The sequence below is a fragment of the Gouania willdenowi genome, chromosome 3, assembly GCF_900634775.1.
Source record: "Gouania willdenowi chromosome 3, fGouWil2.1, whole genome shotgun sequence".
NCBI classification, from domain to species: domain Eukaryota; kingdom Metazoa; phylum Chordata; class Actinopteri; order Blenniiformes; family Gobiesocidae; genus Gouania; species Gouania willdenowi.
This window is the reverse complement of record NC_041046.1, coordinates 42,720,479-42,742,140: the sequence shown is the minus strand read 5'-3', so window position 1 is coordinate 42,742,140 and position 21,662 is coordinate 42,720,479. Positions and strand designations below refer to the sequence as shown.

At 37.8% G+C, this 21,662-nt stretch overlaps 1 protein-coding gene across 1 annotated transcript; it reads left to right on the top strand.

Moving 5' to 3' along the window:
* The first annotated feature begins 1,038 nt into the window (after positions 1 to 1,038).
* On the top strand, positions 1,039 to 12,502 carry hsd17b12b (hydroxysteroid (17-beta) dehydrogenase 12b). Its single transcript, XM_028472989.1, has 11 exons — positions 1,039 to 1,284; positions 7,582 to 7,628; positions 7,706 to 7,781; positions 8,031 to 8,142; positions 8,251 to 8,314; positions 10,173 to 10,217; positions 10,395 to 10,429; positions 10,552 to 10,633; positions 11,251 to 11,316; positions 11,865 to 12,014; positions 12,203 to 12,502. The coding sequence occupies exons 1-11, from the start codon at positions 1,134 to 1,136 to the stop codon at positions 12,308 to 12,310; spliced, it is 936 nt and encodes a 311-aa protein (XP_028328790.1). The 5' UTR covers positions 1,039 to 1,133; the 3' UTR covers positions 12,311 to 12,502.
* The last annotated feature ends 9,160 nt before the right edge of the window (positions 12,503 to 21,662 follow it).

Sequence of the window (21,662 nt, the reverse complement as noted above, 5' to 3'; positions counted from 1 at the left end):
CTATACTATTTATACTACTCATACTACCTCCTCACTCTGCTCTAAACTAGATCTAAACTCTATAAACTAGATCTATACCATTTAAACTCTATAAACAAGATCTAAACTATTTAAAGTCTATAAACTAGATCGAAACTATTCAAAGTAGATATAAACTATTCAAAGTAGATCTAAACTATTTAAACTAGATCTGAACTATTTAAAGTTCATAAACTAGATCTAAACTATTTAAAGTCTATTAGATCTAAACTATTCAAACTAGAGCTAAACTCATTAAATTAGATCTGAACAATTCAAACTATGAACTAGATCGAAACTATTTAAAGTCCATAAACTAGATCGAAACTATTTAAACTAGATCTGAACTATTTAAAGTTCATAAACTAGATCTAAACTATTTAAAGTCTATTAGATCTAAACTATTCAAACTAGAGCTAAACTCATTAACTAGATCTGAACAATTCAAACTATAAACTAGATCGAAACTATTTAAACTAGATCTGAACTATTTAAAGTTCATAAACTAGAATGAAACTATTTAACTAGATCTGAACTATTTAAAGTTCATAAACTAGATCGAAACTATGTAAAGTCTATAAACTAGATCGAAACTATTTAACTAGATCTGAACTATTTAAAGTTCATAAACTAGATCGAAACTATGTAAAGTCTATAAACTAGATCGAACTATTTAAACTAGATCTGAACTATTTAAAGTTCATAAACTAGATCTGAACTATTTAAAGTTCATAAACTAGATCGAAACTATTTAAAGTCTATAAACTAGAGCTAAACTATTTAAACTCAATAAACTATATTTAAACAATTTAAAGCATATAAACGACATGAATCTAATTTATGTTTATACATACTGTAAAATATATAATATCATTATAATAATTGTACTCATCATGTTGTAGCAGGATCTTTTATTTTGACAGAATCAAGTGAATATGTTAATATAAACACTGACCAACAGGAGGCAGTAACGGTCAGTGTTTCCTGTGGCTTTGACCAACGAAGAAGAAAACGGACCAATCGTGTGTGTTGGTGCGGCAGCAGCCGGAAGTGTGTGTCAGACTGACAGTGCGTGTGTGTGTGTGAGAGCAGACATCATATAAACATCATATAAAATGTCTCTGGAGTTTCCTCTGCTGTGTCTCGGTTCTCTAACCGCCCTGTGGCTCTCTTTGACCGTGGTCCTCAAGCTGCTGTCTGCGGCCCGGGTCTGGTTGTTGGGCAACGGTGGCCTGGTGCGTCCGGAGCGACTGGGTCGATGGGCGGGTGAGTGTGTCTGTGTGTGCTACCGACTGTCAACGAAATCCTCTTTAAAATAAACGGTTCATTTCTAAAAGCTTCGTGTGAACTGAACCACCTGGTGGTCACGTGTGTAATTACAGGCAGCTACAACTGAACCACTTGATCCATTTAATCTGTGTCTAGTGTTATGGCTCTGACTTAGAAAGGACTATTAGTTAAACAAGAAATAATCACCAATCAATTAATAATTAAACGTACACAATAAAATAACTTTCCTCCAATTATTTACATCATTTCTTTACGGCTTTTATTTTGTATCTGTGAGCACGAGGACGAGGCTCTGATTGTGCACGTGTCACTTAAACAATGATGTATAGAACACTAGACAGAACTGAACTGTTAGACACACACTCAAGTACTGTTGCTTCATACATACATCTATACTCCTCATACTACCTCCTTACTCTGCTCTAAACTAGATCTAAACTCTATAAACTAGATCTATATCATTTAAACTCTGTAAACTAGAGCTATACCATTTAAACTCTATAAACCAGATCTAAACTATTTAAAGTAGATCTATATTATGTAACTCTTTAGTTTGTTGATGTTAAACTCAAACATTGAAGTCATGAAATATTTCTTCAAACAAAACAAACAAAAAATACAACAAATGAAGGTGAATGTATTCAACAAATATATAACTAGTATTCCTCATCTTGTCCTCTGTCACAGATCTATCTAGAATAGATTGAGCTCCATTCTAATGAATGCTAATAATGAGGAGTGCTGTACTGTCAGTTGTCTGTCTGTGACTGAGTGTAATAGGATTATGTCTGTCTGATCACAGACTGGGCTGAGTGGGAGCTGTGTTAATCTGAGAGGGAACAGAACACTAATACTGCATTCACTAAATTTATGAAGCATACTCTGTGTGAAAGCTTCCGCAGGATTGCAAAAAGTTTTCTCCATATTCGCTTCAGACGCATGAAGAAGAAAAAAGTGACGCCAACCAGAATCCTTTTTTTTTTTCACTGTCAACTATGGAGAACCCCAGTAAAATTGCTGCTCTTTACCTTCTGTGGAAGCTGAAGTGCCGTCAAAACACTTCCTGGATTCACCAGGTTAACCAGCAACGCATCTAACTCGGTTTCATTGTTTTCTTCAGGAGCTGCACCAAATCCCTCCTGGTCTGTGTCACACACCGCCACCATTATTTTCTCCTCCATGCTGAAATGGGTGAAAAGACCGGTGTCCGTGTTGACGCCTGACATCATTGTCAACAAAGACTCTGATTGGCTTTCGCGCCTGCGCATGACACGAAACATTTGCTGGAGTTTAATATTTTCAACTCAGGCAAATGACGAATGTCAGGGAAAATCGTGAGCGCGTATTTCGCGCCAACGCTCTAGTCACGTGGATCAAACCGCGCCCCCCAATTAGGAAAAGAATTCACCTCTTATGCTGCGTTCACACCGAATGTGTCTTCTGCGGCACCAGACGCATCTGCCGTACGAAACGTACCGCAGGGTCCGCAGGATCAAAAAATTTCCCCATTCGCATTATACGCACGTCTGAAGCCAAGCACCGTCTACCAGCGCCACATCCAACTGGGTGAGTTTCACTGCCTGCTAAAGCGAGGAGTTGTGCTCTTTTTCATCCTCTCACAAACATAAACCACCAGTGAAAAAATCCGGTGTGATTAGCGGCTAATGCTATCTTAGCTCAGTGCCGACTTTCAAAGATGAAAACTACAGAGAGAACTTTTACCTGCTACTACCACCTCCTCGTTGATTCTCCTCCAACACTATATCCATCCTAGTCTGGTCCTGGTTATAAAAGGTCGTGTCATACACAGTAGCTCCAGGTGGTCACAACACAGCTTCTACTCCATGGTTGAATGGGTGAACAGACCAGTGTCCATGTTGACACGGCCATGTCCATCGTCAACAAACACGAAACAGCCGCATGAGTTCAATATTTTCAACTCTTGCGAATGTGCGTAAAATCGGGAGCGCGCTCGCGCGGCCAACGCACTTGACATACGGATCGGGCCGCACAGAAAAGATTTTTGCATCTGGGACGCATCTATCCACTGACTTTGTATGTAATCTGGTCGCGCAAACATTTCGTGACACCTGATGTGAACGCAGCATGAAACATTCTAAAGCTGCGTCACATTGGAACACGACTTCAGTGACTGTGGTGACTGAATTTATTATAAATCAATGTAAATAACGTGACGTAAAGTAGGGTTGAATGATTTTGGAAAATAATCTAATAGCGATTTTTTTTTCCTCAATATTGCGATTGCGTTTTATATGCGATTATTTTTCAAGGGCCTCTTCTCATGTATTTTTCAATGAACATAAGCAATAAATTAGTCTGTTTCATAAAAAAAAGTTTTAAATTTATTTAAACTTAAAATAAATATAATTTTAAAACCACAGATTCCAACAATAAAGCATGTAAAATCTATGGCTTTACCCTCTTCAACATATCTAACTCCACGTTTCATGAAACATGTAAACATGCAGACTGAACTTCTTAAACACTCTGAACTTAACAGGACAATTTAAGACGAGAACATTTTTTCTAAAAATTGGAGCCTTTGCGATTAGAATATCGCATTTTCGTGGTAATATCGCAAATGCAATTAATCGTTCAGCCCTAACGTAAAGTGATGCGACTCAATCATGTGATCTGAGTCACTGCAAGTTGAACATTTTGAACTTTTCAAGCAACTTCGAATTACGCTGTCATGACATCCAATCGGCAACGAGTTTCTCCCTACATCACTTCCCTGGTTGTCAAGTCACTGAGGTGGTTGAAGAGATGAAGTCAGCAAAAAGCACGACTGTTGATGCGACTCATCACTTTTAAGATGTTTTAAGCAACTATAGTTGCTTCATCCACCCCAGTGACATGACGTAGGGAGAAACTTGTTACTGATTGGATCCTCTCTAATCCTTTTCTAATCATTCATATGAAATGATTAGCTATTGATCATCATTTGTTTCTATTGATCAGCGTTGGTTTGTATGTCTGTGTATTGTAGACAGACATGTTTGATCAATACTGACAGGTCTTTGTATCAACAAAGGAGGGATGTGAACTCATCACTGATTGGATGTCATGACACAGCGGATCACTTCTTCCTCTTCTTCTCTCTCCACCTCCACCACATAAAACTGAAATATTCACACAATGCTTCATAAATCTAGTATTTAATATAATGTATATTTTGCCTGTAAAGTAAAATCTGTTGTATGTACACGTGTCCTATGATGATGTAACACCAACAGTGAGAACATGCAAACACTCATTGACAGTATTTTATTTGTGTCCCATAGAGCAGTGGGAGCAGCTACTGTTACATCACACTCTATAAATAGAAGCTGAGCCTCTGCATATTTTTAGTTTGTCTCCTCACTCACACATACACAATCATTCACTAACTTTCATTCACAAACTTTCCTCCTACCCAAGTGGGGGTGCAGTGGGGGGGTTCCTCGCACAGACATCCTCAGTGTTTTTGGTTCAATGAATCCACACAGACACAGTTTCTGTTCTCACAGAGAAACATCAGGATTATTATTGTTGTTTTATTTCAGTTTCTGTTTCAAAATATCTATCTTTAGATACTTTACTGTTGTTTCACTTCTTGAAATCGTCCCAAATATGTGTTTCTGGGTTATTCAGATTAAAAAGAGGGTTAAAACAACCCGTGCACATCTGGAAGTCCTTTTTGTGTCCAAGTGTGCAACAATTATTACAACGGTACCGATTAATAAAAAGGAAAAAACGATAGAAAATCCCCCCGACTGAGCGTAGGGGGCGCCATTGTTCGGTAGGGGAGCAAAGTGACAACGTCGGGGGCCTCTGTGCTCAACAGCGCTGGAGAGAACCCTGATTTCATATTTCTATGCTTCATAATATGATTTTTAGAAGCGAGGAGGGTTACGCTAACATTTTGACACCCGTCAACTGTTTTACGTGAAAAAAAATCATGTGTAAATGTTTGATTGAGGCCTGATTTAAAATGTTGAGATTTTAGAGCAGGAACAATGGAGATTTTGGGCTGGTTTGTATCTTGTTCCTGGTTCGTTGTGGTCGTTTACTGGTATTTTCCCACTGGTTCTGAGCTGGTTTTGTTAAACTGGTTCAGCAATAGTTTTAAACTAGTTTAAAGCTTGTTTTTTGATCTGTAAGATCGTAGTTTAATGGTATTTAATTTCATGGAATTTATTATCAAATACACACATTTTATTTTTCTATTGTATTTTAATTTTAATTTTTGATTGATTAAAAAGAAAAAAAACTATGATTTAATGATAATTAAAAAAAAATGAATCCACTGTTTAGTCGCGTTCCTTATTTAATTATTATTTAAGCTGTAAATTATTTTTGAAGCAATACAAGTTTAAAAAGCTTTAATAATCTTTTGTAATTAGGTTTAACATGAGAATGAAACTAAAAATGGGATGAATGAAATCTGTTGTTCAGGATTTTCTAATTAAAAGATATTCAAATATATTAATTTGTTCATTTCACAATAAAAGATCCTAAAACTCTGATGAATTGAACTTCCTTTGTGTGTCTGTGGATATGTAGTGATTTATTGTGTAATATGTTGTTGTGTCTCTAAGCTAAACAGAGGAGAACATGCACTCTCCTCTCACTCCATGGTGTCTCTCTCTGATCTAAATATATCCATTTGTGTGTTTTCCGCAGCGTTTCCTCCTCACTCTCCTCTCTCGCTCCTCGCTCTCCTTCGTGCTCTGCAGGTTATTTTTAGTCGCCCTCAGGATCCCCCGAGTTAGTTTGTGGATTCCTCTCCTCTTTTCATCCCTCCATCCAACACACACACACACACACACACACACTGCTCGTTCAATCCTCTTTAATCCTTTTCTAATCTTCTAATCATTCATATGAAATGATCAGCTATTGATCAGCATTTGTTTCTATTGATCGTTGGTTTATCTGTGTCTGTGTGTTTTAGACGGACAGGTTTTATCAGTATTTGTGTTTGTGTGTGGGCACCATGACTGTTTGTATGTGTACACAAGTGTTGTGTACGTGCGCACCACAAGTGTTTGTGTGTGTGTGTGCAGTGTGTGTATGTGCATGCACCACAAGTGTTTGTGTGTGCGCGCACCACGAGTGTTTGTGTGTCTGGGTGTATGAGTGTGTGTGTGAGTGCATGTGTGTTTGTATGTGTGCGCATCACCAGTGTTTGTGTGTGCGCACTAGGGCTGCCAACTAAACTGGTCGTTTAGTCCAGTGGTTCCCAACCTTTCTTGTCTTGTGTACCCCTTGAGCCTTTTTGTCCTACTATGGGTACCCCCTCAATCATATGTGTTCATGATTCTCCAAAAGTAGAACATAACAACTGAATATTTAACGTAAATCATTTTATTTCATCTTCTTAAATTGAACAATTAATATTCAGGCATTATCTTCTTATTTAACTCAAATTAAATGCGTGTGCGTGTGTGTTGCTGTACCAGGCTCTTCCTGCTCTTGTTCTCTCATCATGTTCACTCTGACCTTCAAACCTGGAGCGTCTGCTCTGCTCTGAGCTGCTCACATCTCTCTCCCTCTCTCTGTGTGTGTGTGTGTGTGTGTGTAGTACTGATGGGGTCCTGCAGGTGGCAGCAATTCACTGTGGATCAGCAAAATGTATCACAGCAGGGTGCAAAAATTAGATTTCTGATTTGAGAATCACATGATCAAACATTTATGTTAGCATTTAGAATAATGAACAATCTGGTTTTTCTGGTGTTTTTTAAATAGTTTTTAGACATTTTGTGTGTTTTTGAAATAATTTTCTTGTTATTTTTTGTGTTATTGTCATTTTGTGTTATTGAAAGTCCTTATGTACATGTTGTTTTTGTAGTCATTTTATTGTTTCAGTGGTTGTTTAGTGTCTTTGTGATAATTTTGTGTACTTTTGTTGACATTTTGCTGATTTCTGTCTTTCTGGAGTTTTATATGTTCTGTTGAGCTTCACGTAATTTTCAAACTCATGAATTTACTGAATTCTGGTTTTGGGGGCCACACAAAATTAGACCAAGGGCCACCTGTTAAATATGTCTGAATTACAGTATAATAATCATTTAAACTCCTCCCCCTTTACTGAACCATCTTCACTCTTGTTAAAACTCAAACTGAGGTTTAATAATGAGACTGAAATCTAAAATAACATTTTTAAGGTATTCTATGTTGTATGAAATATTACACGTACATTAAATGTGTAATATTTGTATTATTCTGTTTCTCATATTAATATAAAGTTCTGTCTGTTATTGTCTGTAGTTGTAACCGGAGCCACAGACGGGATTGGGAAAGCGTACGCAGAGGAGGTCAGAGACTCACACATTGTTAAATCATAATTAGTGTGTGTATCATAAACTTATTCCCTCTACTGTCTCTACTCCAGCTGGCACGCAGAGGTTTCTCCATCGTTCTGATCAGTCGCTCACAGGAGAAACTGGACGATGTTTCCAACTCCATCGGTAAACATCACGATTTAAGCTCAATTTTGCTTATTTTTACCCTTTTTCTGCCACTACACCAACCTTTTTTATATTTTAACCTATTTTAATCACTTTGTCTTGCCATATTTTTTCTCCTTTTAATGCAGTTTTGCTACATTCCTCCATTTCTGACACTTCTCCATCACATTTTAATTCCTTTTCTGCACATTCTTTTCACTTTCAAGACATTTTCAGCACTTATAAACCCTTTCCACCACTTTTTTTCAGTGAGTAAATGTGGTGTAGAAACCAAAACCATCGCTGCTGACTTCAGCTCCACAGACATTTACTCCAAGATTGAAGTGGGACTCAAAGGACTGGAGATTGGAGTCCTGGGTGAGTTTATATTAGATTTATATTTTCAGATCAAAGTGAATCCAAAGCCCTCTGTTGCCCTCTGGAGGCCCACAGTGGAATCACAGCCTGTGTTTTTTTTTTCTGTTTACAGTAAACAAGTGGGAATCTCCTATTCTTACCCAGAGTTCTTCCTCAACCTCCCCGACTTGGACCCAGTGAGCATTAACTACACAAACGTGTGGTTTTTAACGCACAAATGTTTGGTTTTTAACGCACAAACGTGTGGTTTTTAACGCGCAAACGTGTGGTTTTTAACGCGCAAACGTGTGGTTTTTAACGCGCAAACGTGTGGTTTTTAACGCGCAAACGTGTGGTTTTTTAATGAACAAACGTGTGGTTTTTTAATGAACAAACGTGTGGTTTTTAACGCGCAAACGTGTGGTTTTTAACGCGCAAACGTGTGGTTTTTAAGGCGGCAAACGTGTGGTTTTTAAGCGCAAACGTGTGGTTTTTAAGGCGCAAACGTGTGGTTTTAAGGCGCAAACGTTGTGTTTTTAAGGCGCAAACGTGTGGTTTTTAAGGCGCAAACGTGTGGTTTTTAAGGCGCAAACGTGTGGTTTTTTTAATGAACAAACGTGTGGTTTTTAAGGCGCAAACGTGTGGTTTTTAAGGCGCAAACGTGTGGTTTTTAAGGCGCAAACGTGTGGTTTTTAAGGCGCAAACGTGTGGGTGTTTAAGGTGCAAACGTGTGGTTTTTAGGGCGCAAACGTGGTGGTGTGTTACGCTCAGCCTAGGAGCCACTGAACGGCACATGAACACGTCATCCTCCACCCAGCCTCAAGCAGCACGCCAACACATCTGTTTCAAACTGGGCTATTTATTTGAGCCACATAAGAAAAATAATAAGTACCAAACTGGGTTACGCAGAACCCACAAATAAAAGAACATAAGTTTCCAAGCCAACTGGGCCAAGCTGAACAAAACGTATCACCGTTTCGGTCTCGCTGTGAAGCTGTCAAACGGTCAGCTGTCAAAGGGCAGAAGGAAGTGCTGCGTGCTGGTTGGAGCATGGGTATAGGATGACCCGCCCTCTGAACCACCTCTGGCCACACCATACGTCATCGGGTCTTTTTGTAGCCGCCCTTCCACCGAAGCTCAGCCAATCCGAAGTGGACCCGTTATTCTCAGACCACCGTAGGTGGGGCTGTTGATAGAGAGACATACCCCCCCCAGCGCACAACACAGAAACACAAGTAGCACACAAAACAACTGAAAAGACGACAACAGTCGTAACAGGTGTTAAGGTGCAAACGTGTGGTTTTAAGGCGCAAACGTGTGGTGTTTAAGGTGCAAACGTGTGGTTTTTAAGGCGCAAACGTGTGGTGTTTAAGGCGCAACGTGTGGTGTTTAAGGTGCAAACGTGTGGTGTTTAGGTGCAAACGTGTGGGTGTTAAGGCGCAAACGTGTGGTGTTTAAGGTGCAAACGTGTGGTGTTAAGGTGCAACGTGTGGTGTTAAGGCGCAAACGTGTTGGTGTTTAAGGCGCAAACGTGTGGTGTTTAAGGTGCAAACGTGTGGTGTTTAAGGGTGCAAACGTGTGGTGTTTAAGGCGCAAACGTCGTGGTGTTAAGGTGCAAACGTGTGGTGTTTAAGGCCGCAAACTGTGGTGTTTAAGGTGCAAACGTGTGGTGTTTACGCACAAACTTCCACTTACAGAAAACAACAGTGTTATGTTTAACATTAAAGTCTGATAGAAATGATTAAGCTTAATATCAAAATTGGATATACCATTAAATAATAGTTTAAAAGTTATACTGTACTTTTTGTTATTTTTTGTTCTAATTGAAAAAGGAAAACTTTGTAATATCAAAAGCTGTTTAAAAAACACATTTTGACTTCTTTAGCAAACTACAGGCATTATTGGTGACTTAAATCATGAGTTAAAATTGTTTTAAACAGACAAAAATGTCAGTTTTTTTTCCTTCATTTTGATCATAGTTTAAGTTTGTTTCACAAATATTACTAATTGTGCAGCTATTGTACACGTGTGTGTTTGTGTTTTTTCCTCCTTCAGTTCATCGATACGTTGGTGAACGTGAACATCACGTCTGTGTGTCAGGTGAGCTCGCTAGCATACGGCTAACGCTACAAACACACGTTTACGTCACAGTCAGAAAGAGACAAATAATATCCATCCATGTGTTTATCAACATTTATTAATGTGACAATATTAAAAATCATAATTTTTCCCCAGGAATTATGATATTTTTCTCACTTTTGTTTGTTCGTTCTTCAGATGACTCGGATCGTTTTACCACGAATGGTGGAAAGGTGAGATCACACCACTATACACACTTATGATAGTAATAATAATAAACATGGAGAAAAGTTAAGTGTGTGTGTGTTCATTATTTGTGTGTGTGTGTGTGTGTGTGTGTGTGTGTGTATTCTAGGAAAAAAGGAGCGATCCTGAATATGTCGTCTGCCAGTGGGATGTATCCTGTTCCTCTGCTTTCTGTTTACTCAGCGTCTAAGGTTAACATGGAGCACATAGTTATTAATAAGATAGCAGTCATCAATCAGTCCTGGAACATGTTTTCTCATTGAACCGTTGTAACAACATTCTTTAAATGTTCAAATAAAATGACGAGAAAGTTTGATCAACGACCAACAACATGTGACCCTTAAACAGTCTTAGATACTTAGTTACACTAACTACCTACATATTTAGTTACTTTATTACTTACTCAGGTATTACATTTTTTTTATTTACATAGTTATTTATTAACCCAGTTACTTAATTACTATTTAGTTACTTAAATACATACTCATATTTATTAGCTTAGTTACTTAGGTATTTGATTTGATTACTTACTCAGGTATTTATTAACTTGATTACTTTTTCTCGTCTTCTAATTACTTTTTCTGAGTTACTTTATTTACAAAGTTTATGTTCATAAAACATAATTACCTGCTAACTTATTTATTTAGCTGCTTACTTACGCAGTTACTTATTTACTTTCATTGTTAATAACAAACTCACTTTTTGGTTAATATTAGCATGTATTTAAAGTGTATCTGTTATAATTGCTGTGTTGTCGTTCCTGGTAGAGCGCCTTCTAGTGGACACATTAACACTCCTTTGTTTTCAGGCTTTTGTGGATTTCTTCTCACGTGGATTACAAGCAGAGTACAAGAACAAAGGAGTCATTATTCAGGTAAATGAGTCATTATTCAGGTAAATGAGTCATTACTCAGGTAAATGAGTCACTGTTCATGTACACGAGTCATTATTTATGTATATGAGTGATTGTTCAGGTAAACGAGTCAGTGTTCAGGTAAACGAGTCAGTGTTCAGGTAAACGAGTCCTTGTTCTGGTAAACGAGTCACTGTTCATGTATATGAGTCATTATTTATGTATATGAGTGATTGTTCAGGTTAACAAGTCCCTGTTCAGGTAAACAAGTCAGTGTTCATGTATACGAATCAGTGTTCATGTATACGAGTCAGTGTTCAAGTAAACGAGTCCCTGTTCAAGTAAACGAGTCCCTGTTCAGGTAAAGCAGAAGAAGAAAAATTATTGGAATAAAAAGATGATCAAATTTGATGTACAGTAAAAATGGCAAATTTGAGGAATTAAAACTATCTTTATTAATTGTTATAGAAAAATTACAAAAACACTGAATGAAAAAATAAATGATTGTTATTGAAAGTTGGTGAGTCTGTCGTAAACTCCTCCTTCTTCTTTTCTCTCTCTAAACTCAGAGCGTTTTACCGTTTTTTGTGGCGACCAAGCTGAGTAAAATCCGTCGTCCAACGCTGGACAAACCAAGTCCTCAGAGATACGTGGAGGCTCAGCTCCGCACCGTAGGACTACAGACTCAGACCAACGGATACCTGCCCCACGCCGTCATGGTGACTCAGCACTTTCACATCATTCTACTCTTTAACCCGTCACATGTTGTTTGTCACATTTATCCAAAGCCAGTTCTTCTTTATTGTTTCACATGTTGTGTGTACGTTAGTAACCTGGTGTATTATGTGACCCTCAGGGCTGGGTGTTGTGTGTATGTTGGTAACCTGGTGTATTCTGTGACCCTCAGGGCTGGGTGACCACCGCTCTACTTCCTGCTCAGATCCTCAACAGATACGTGATGGGAGTGGGTTTATCTCAGCGTTCTCGTTACCTCAAGAAGCAGAAGCTGGGATGAACGAACGGACGGACGGACGGATGGATGGATGGATGGGTGGATGATTCCCTGTGGACCAAACCGACCAATAGGAGCTATCCTGTGCTCATTAAAGATGAAAGTCTGTGTTTAATGTGACTAATAAACATTCATGACTCAGCGTTCCTCATTAACTCACACTGACAAAGAACAAAATAAAACAGGATTAATTCACTGATGAATTAATGAATGTGTGTAGAAACAATATTTGCATTCACACACACACTCACACTGTTATTAAAAACAAACTAAAAAGTCTGACCTTTCAAAATAAAGAACATTTGAAACCATGTTTTAAATTTATCAGAAAAAATAAAATAAATTAATTAGAATAATTAACAACAAAGGGTTTTTGTGCACTTGTCATCTTGTCTTTTGCTCTGATGTTTTTCCTTGTTTTGTTAACTTTCATTTTTTGTAATTTTGTGTCTTGTATATTTTCCTGTAATTTTCTGTGTTAACACAGTCATTTTGAGTAACTCAGAGTTAAAGAATGAGAATTAAATATTTTTAGGTGTTAATGATTCTCTGGAGTAAATAAAGCTTCTATATCAAACCATGACAGCAACAATCAGCTCAGTGACCAGTTTGTTTCTAACACCTACAGTGTTAAATTTTAGGGGTTCTGACACTTTGTGAAGTGTTAATGTGACACTATGAACTCACAGTCGAGCTCAGACTGCTGCACTAATGTTCTATTTAGTCATTTCAGTTGAGTTTTTCAACAGTGATGTACCGTGACCACTAGGGCTGGGTAGGCACGTTGCAAATCGAGGCCACAATGGTAATTTCATATGTTTCTGCTGGCAAGTGTTACTTCAATTCAAATCAACTTTATTTGTATAAAGCAATTTACAACAAAGTCATCTCAATGCGCTTATCAAAATATAAAAAGAAAGAAAAAACCCAACAAGATCCACATGAACAAGCATTTAGCCATCTAACAAAATCAACATCATAAACACCATTAAAGAAACATAAACAATTATTTAATATAGCCTCCATACTCTCCCAACTAGATATATCTCATGACACGGCAGCACATCAGTTGTTTGTGTTGGAAACAGAGAGAAAAAGACAACAACTCAGAACAGCCTCAGTGAGGAGCATCCACAATGTCAATCCTTCCTTTTGTTCCATTCACTGTGAAAGTATAAAAACATGTTCTGACCTCACCTTTGCTGTTTTTCCTCAAAAAAAAAAAGTTTCTTTATCCACTCTAGCGCTGTCATCCTGCCTGCAGCGTTATCCCGCCCACTAGCTAGAGAACGTAGCAGGAGTGGTCACATGGGATCAATACACTAATGCACTGTGAACTTACGTATAGCATTTAGTTACGTCCAAAGGCAGCGTAGAGAGCTGCCTTTGGACGTAAAGGGTTGTCATCTTGGGGAACTGACTGCGCATGTACAAACACCTAAAAACACGCTATGGGAACAGAGGCAGAGCAGCAATGTGCTTTTGGGAGGGGGCGTGGCCTCCTCCTGCCTCACAGCGGAGTGAGACTGCAGCCGTTCCAGGAAAAAGCGCTGTTTTGTAATTTGGGCTATGAAATGCACACAATGCTGACACTTTCAAACTTATACCTACTGTAGGCTATTGGAAAAGGAAAAATAAATAATTTATAATGATATTATAATTAAAACAAATTATCAAAATATCAATTCACCCTTGGGTAGGCACTGCCTACCTTGCCTACCCTGACGGCACGTCACTGTTTTTCAATATATGTTGGAAATGTTTCTAAACTGTCGTTAGTTTAGTTTTCAGTGATGAATGTTGAAAAAAGAGCAGGAAGTGAGTGATGTGTGACTTCCTGTTTGTGTACAGTCTGATTGAATCATTATGTTTACAAAGGTCATGACTTTAGTGAATGAGATTTCATTAGTTTCTAAGGGAAAAATCACAATGTTTCATGTTTGTCCACGTGGGGGAGCTGTTGGTGAACTTGTATTGATCACAGTCACAGACAGGAAGTGGCTGAAAAAGTAAAGTACTTTAAAATAAAATAAATCAAGATTATTTAGGATGATTGTGGAACTTTTCATAGCAGTGGGTGTTACGGTCTAACCGGTGATCATGTTTACCTGTGTCGTCTTAGTCATTGTTTTCTGTTGTTTTCAAGCTTTGTTCCTCAAACTATTGGCTGAATGGTCCCTAACACGTCACATGACCTCCTCTGATGTCCCCTGACACTTTTCACGACAGACATATAAGAATAGATCAGTTCCTGTCCTGTTATACTGGTTTACAGTAGTTTATACTGGTATACACTGGTGTATATTGGTTTACAATGGTTCATAATGGTTTCCACTGATTTATATTGTTTTTATACTTGTTTATGGTGTTTCATTTTGGTTTATTCTGGTATTTACACTGGTTTATATTGGTTTACAGTGGTTGATATTATTTTATACTGGTTTATCTTGATGTTACTGATTTATGCTGGTTCATATTGGTTTAGACTGGTAGTAATGATTTACACTGGTTTATATTTTATACTGGTTCATACTGGTATACATTGGTTTATACTTGTACTGGTTTGTGCTGATTTAGACTGGTTTTTACAGGTTTGCACTGGTAATACTGTTTCATATTGGTTTAGACTGGTTATACATTTATAATACTGGTTTATATTGGTTTATATTGGTATTCTTCAGTAAATCTGACAGTAATGAATGAATGTTTATGACATACATGTTGACAGTGTGATAGTTATATTGGTTTTTCCAGGCGTTAGTTATTGATGATGATGAGGTGGATAAAGTCGTTCTTATAAACTTGTGTGTGTTAAAGGTTAATAATTAATGACATGATGATGTGAATACAAGACACAGTGTAGCTGGTTGAGGTTGCCAGTTCAGCGCAGATAAATATAAATAAGTGGCTCAGATGCTCGTCTGTGATTGGTTGAATCTTCCCTTTAGCATTGATGCTGTTAGTGCTTCACTTCACACTCTTCATATATTTATAACGTTTAATCCCAGGGTGAGGTAACATTCAGGACTAAATTGTGTGTGTGTTTATTGCAAGATTTAATATGAGCTGAGGTTTAACCAAACACCATTTTAAACAGTCACTGTTTTATTATAAAAGTGATCAAACGTACAATTCAAATTAAAGGTCTTTACCTCGTGGTCAGGAGGTGTTTTATCATTGAACTGTAATAATGACTTCTTTTGTTTCTGTGGTCGTAGATTTATTCTCTAACTTTTGGATTTTCACTCAGAGGGAAACAAAACAACACTGTAAGGAAGCAATAAAAAAAATAAAAAACATGAATCAAGGAATTAACTTGAGCAAAATGTGGAATAATAACTAACACTGGCTTCTTAAACATGATACATTTCCAGAGACTGGCTACTGATAAAGAATGAAACCACCATGCATTCACAGATACATGCAGTTCTGTCTTCAGTCACTAGAGGGTGCTGCCATTGCTCCAACACTCCGACAATTAATTCAGGGGTTCTCAATCTTGGGTGAGACACTGGGAGGGGGTCGCCAGATGCACAATTTGAGCCTTTATTTGCTTATTTTTACCCTTTTCCTTCAACTACACCAAACTATCACTTTTTCTTGCCATATCTTTGCTACGTTACTCCAATTTCTTCCATTTCTACATCACATTTCAATACTTTTTCTGCACATTTTTTCCACTTTCAAGACATTTTCAACACTTATAAACCCTTTCCACCACCTTTCCCACTTAATCATTTTTGCAAATTCAACCACATTAACCATTAGGCATGCCCATTATTTGTAAGATTAAACTAATTGTTGCAATATTGACACATTGATCCCTAATAACTGGGTGGGCCCCCCTGAGCAGCAGTTATTGCAATCAAGCATTTACAATAACTTGTAATGAGTCTTTTACAAGCTGTGGAGGAATTATGGCCCACTCATCTTTGCAGAATTGTTGTAATTCAACCATGTTGGAGGGTTTTCGAGCATGAAACACGTTTTTAAGGTCACGTCACAGCATCTCAATAGAACTGAGGTCAGGACTTTGACTAGGCCACTCCAAAGTCTTCATTTTGTTTTTCTTCAGCCATTCAGAGGTGGACTTGCTGGTGTGTTTTGGATCATTGTCCTGCTGTAGAACACAAGTTCACTTCAGCTTGAGGTCACGAACAGATGGCCATTCATTCTCCTTCAGGATTTTTGGTAGACAGCAGAATTCATGCTTCCATTTATCACAGCAAGTCTTCAGGTCCTGAAGCAGCAAAACAGGCCCAGACCATCACACTGCCACCACCATATTTTACTGTTGGTATGATGTTCTTTTTCTGAAATGTGGTGTTACTTTTACATTACAGATGTAATGGAACACAGACCTTCCAAAAAGATTTATGAAAATTAAAGTTCATGTTTATATAAAATTACATTTTACACACCCTGTAAGCAAAATGACTGTTTACATAACTGGTAAGTGAGTTAATATGTAAACATTTATACAAACAAAAATATTAGTGGTGGAACGTGATTAAAAAAATTATCTAATTAATTAGAGACTTTGTAATTAATTCATCTAAATTAACCCCAGGAATGCCCATGAATGTATGTTTTAACATGGCTGTAATGAGTGATTCATGTACTCTCTGTGTATATTAAAATTCCCATTAAACAGCCCATCAAACACAATCCTGGCTCTGATTGGTTCTTTTTGCTCGATCGCGGTGCATTCTGGCAATCTACCAAAGGCTGCAGCAGGGGGCGGGGCTCAATGGATCTGTTTTTTCACACAAGCTACTAGTTTGATGTAAAGTTGTCCTTATATAGTGACAGCTTTAGCAAATATGACAAAAAGTTACTTTTATAAGAGTTGCAGACTGCACCTTTAAAGTATGAGGTCAGACTCGTTTCTGTGTAATGTAACTTTGTAAACGTGTACGTAACATTTGCTACGTACAAAAATAACAAATACAGTAATTAATTCATACATGATTGTATATGTAATATTAGATATACAAATGAAAGAAAAGATATGTACAGTATATAAAATTGTGTTTTCCTTTGTGTAACATATCCATGCTCTACACGTGAACCTAAACACACACTTTGGTAGAATTAATTCTAATCAGATGAAGCCTGAGAGCAGTTTTATTGAATAAAGTAGACATTGGTGTTAGATTAGAAGCATGCTGACGTGGCTCAGCCTTTAGCATGAATTACTAATGCAGAGATGTTGACAAAAGCCGGTTTGCAAGGTCACCGTCACAAAGAATTGAAGGGAAACTTAAAGTGATTGATGGAGCGGCTGCAGAGAGAGAGAGAGACAAAGTCAGGACAGAGTCGGACTTTCACTGTCTGTGACGTGCTTAGAACATTGTGTTAGAGAGAGTTCAGGAGGAGGACAATAAAGCAGGGGCGGAGCTATGGGTGGGCACAGGCCCACCCAGATAGACCTTTTTCACCACAACCGGAAGTAGCGCCTCCTGGTGCCGAGCAACTTCCTGTTATTGTGGTTCTAAGGGAAAATGGCTCTTGTTTTTCAACAGCTTTGCTCAACTTGCTGATGCGGAGGCAATCGTAGCGGCAAATACCCAAACAAATTCTTGCATGAAGAATATGTCCACAGCTATCGAGATAAGAAAATAAGTAGCTTTGTGAACTAACGGCTATCTACAACATATGAAGTATAAACATTGTAATAAAGAAACCTACGTTAGTCTGCTAAAATATTCAGAATGTTTAAAGAGAGGCATGTTATAGACCTTTAAATTATATTTTAACATTCTGATATGTTTGTCTTATTTACCTGTGGGTGGATGTGCTGTAGCAGCTCCATAGCGTTAGCATAGCTAGCTTGCTGTGAGAGAACAAGCTGCCATTTCTGTGCTCTCTTTGAGGCAGACTCGCTCTACGGTGGTACAGTAAAATTATTCCAGGGGAAGAGAGATGGAACCCGGACCCTCATACCTCCTAACTGCTTAGATCCACCCCCTCCGTGGTTAGACAGGTACAGTATGGCTGGTTTCTTGTCCCACAAGAGCAACCATGCCGAGAATGAGCATTTTTGCCACTGTCTAACGCTAACGCTATAGCCACAGGAAGTTGCTGCACACCACTTCCGGTTTAAAATGCGGAAGTGTGAAAAAGGTCTATTGACAGATTGTCCACTCATTGAGATTCATGAAAATTCTATTTTGTGAAAATATATTCTGTGAATTAAGAGCTTTGTTCTAGATTTATTAGACAAATGTCTACGTAAAATCTGGATAGTAAAAGATTGGAATGGTAAGTGGAACCTTTAGCACTGTAGTTGTTTAGTTCCTGGTTCCTGCTGTGTTTCTACCTCTGAAACTCAGTCTTTACTGGTCAGTACTTGGTTAAAGTCACCATAAACTAAAGCCTTAAGCTTTGTGTTACTTATAAAAGAAGCTGTAGGTAATGTAGTGATGATTTGTGTCGCTTTTGGACCGTTTTGTAGAGGTTTAATAATAATAACAGTAAAACAGAGTGACTCTGATAATACCACGAGTCCGTCAGCTTGAATGTTTATTTTAGAGAAAATCTCTACATTAAGTGGATGTACTTTGTGTCTATTGCTCCAGTTCATTCTGAAGACGTCCTGATGTGACTTTAGTAAAGAGTTGAAAGCCCAATGTGCACTTTTTTTCATTTAATGTACAGAATATAATGTTAAAAGCTATAATGAGAGAATGTGTTGATTTATTATTTAATAATTTTATTTTACTGAGTAAAATAAGCTAATGAATGTATGTATATACATGTTGTGAATGTATTTGAGCTGAATTTATAGACAAAATGTAAATGTGTTTTAAAGGAAATAAGAGGATATGAGCGTTTGTGTGTTTCTTCTTCTGAGACTCTACCTTTATTTTACAGATTTCATCTTTTTGTTATTGTGGTCTCCACGCCCGGGACCGGTAACAAAAACAAACTTCATCTTTAAAGTGATTGATCAGAATGCAGGTTACTGGAGCAGCTAGATACAGCTGTTGGACAATGTGCAGAAAAGGCATTGAAATGTGATGGAGAAGTGTCAGAAATGGGAATAATGGAGCAAAAAAATTAAAAAGAGCAAAAATATGGCAAGAAAAAGTGGTGAAAATCAGGTTAAAATATGGCAAGTTTGGTGTAGTTGCAGAAAAAGGGTAAAAATTGGCTCAAATTGTTAAAAAAAAAAAAATCTTAGTTCCTTGAAGGCATTTGGCGACCCCCTCCCAGTGTCTCACAACCCCAAGTTTGAGAACCCCTGCATTAGTAGATGATTTTCTTGTTGATGTTCATTAAAAATGAATCTGGAGTCATTGTAGATTATATTTGGAAAATATCTGAAAAACGGTATTTTTTACAGTATTTTGAATGTTTCTCTCATGCTAATTGTTGGAGGGTAGAGGTTAGTTCCCCGTAAACGCTATAAACGTTTAAATGCCGCGTCATGCTAAGCACAGTAACTCAGGTCTCCTCAGCTCGTTCCTCAGAACAAAGCTTTGTCTGTTTTCCGCTCTCGTCTCCCTCTCCTCACGTCGTAGCGTTGATCAGACGAGCCATTTATCCCCCCTACGCCCCCATTCCTCTGCTTCTCATTTGATTTCCATCAGCAGGGCTTGTTCTCTCCGTCCTCTCTTCATTAGCCTCAGAGCAGACAAAAGGAGTAAATGAGATAATGAAGCACATAGAGCAGAGCAGCCGATCACACACTCTCTCATCCTTAATATTCCTGCCAAGGCCTCACATTGGTTTAGTTTACACAGACACGGACAACATGGGAAGGGTCTCACGAACTCATTGGCCCTTAGCTATTAGCTATTAGCCGTTAGCTCTCTCAGCGAACATATGTTTTAAAACAATAAGAGATATAAATGTCAGCGAGCTCAACACACTGAGATACAACAAAGGAAATCAGAGCATTAATACAGCTTTAAAGACTGAAATACTGTCAGTCTAACGACAACGTCAGTAGTAACAATAATAACAAAATAATAATAAAGCAATACAATAATTACACACAAACACGATCATAAATGTACATATAAATATGATGATATTTAATATAACATAAAATAATATAATAATAGTTTAAATAAAATAAATGAACATTATATAACATTTTAAAAAAATATTAAAATGAAATACATGAACAAGAAATAAAATAATAATAATTAGAAAACATTTATCCTTCTTAGTCTTATTAACCTAGCAGACGTGTTATTGGACGGATGGATCAGATACCAGAAGAAAAGCCACACAGACACAAGGAGAACATGCAAACTCCACTCTCTATGGAGTCCTATGAGTCGGCCTGGCTGTTGAGCCCAAGATGCTAACAAGTGCTAACACTTGGTTTCCATGGAAACACATTGAAATTGAGATAATGCTGCAGTGCTGAGCAATTTGATCACATTTTACTCTGAAAATCTCTCCTTCAGATTAAAGCTGCTTTGGAGCGCAGGGACGAGCTGATAAAAGGATTGATTGACAGATGGTTATTTATCAGTGAGTTCACACACAGCACAGATAATGTCATTTAGTGCCTCATAAGCTAATGGATCCTAAATCCATTTGTGAGAACACCATTACTGTGATGGAGAGAGAGAGAGAGGCAGTGGAATTCACTCCACAGCAGAGACCAGGTTCTTTACCACCCAGAACATTAGTTTAAAAAATGCTTTATAAGATTTAATATTTACAAACAGCGCTAAATAATGCTAAGCTAAAAAATATAGACCTACTTAAAACACACACTGATAATTAAAATACACAAACAAACTAAAACAAAAAACACAAAGTAACAACAAAAATACAACAACATGCTATATGCTAAACTAATTCAAATATATGGGATTGATCGCTACATGCTAAGCTAATTAAACATATGGGACTGAACTTGTGGTTATGTGCTGAACGAACCAAACATGTGTGACTAGTCGCTATGTGCTAACACAAACGTGTGTGACTGGTTGCTACATGCTAAGCTAACCCAAATTTATGGGATTGATCGCTAAACTAATACAAACAGGTGGGTCTGGTCGCTACTTGCTAAGCTAACCAAACATGTGGGACTGGTCGCTACTTGCTAAGCTAACCAAACATGCAGGACCGGTTGTTCAATGCTAAGATAACCAAACATATGGGACTGGTGGCTACATGCTAAGCTAACCCAAACATATGGGATTGATCGTTATGTGCTAAGCTAACACAAACAGGTGGGATTGGTGGCTGTGTGCTAAACTAACTTCAACATGTGGGATTAATTGCTACATGCTAAGCTAACACAAACATGTGGGACTGGTTGCTACTTGCTAAGCTATCCAAATATGTGAGACTGATTTCTATGTTCTAAGCTAACCAAACATGTGGG

Bases quoted from the DNA above. Each gene is read 5' to 3' on its own strand.
- hsd17b12b (XM_028472989.1), top strand. From the start codon at position 1,134: ATGTCTCTGGAGTTTCCTCTGCTGTGTCTCGGTTCTCTAACCGCCCTG. The intron at 7,782-8,030 runs GTAAACATCACG...ACTTTTTTTCAG, and splicing joins CGATGTTTCCAACTCCATCG to TGAGTAAATGTGGTGTAGAA. The intron at 12,015-12,202 runs GTGACTCAGCAC...TGTGACCCTCAG, and splicing joins ACCTGCCCCACGCCGTCATG to GGCTGGGTGACCACCGCTCT.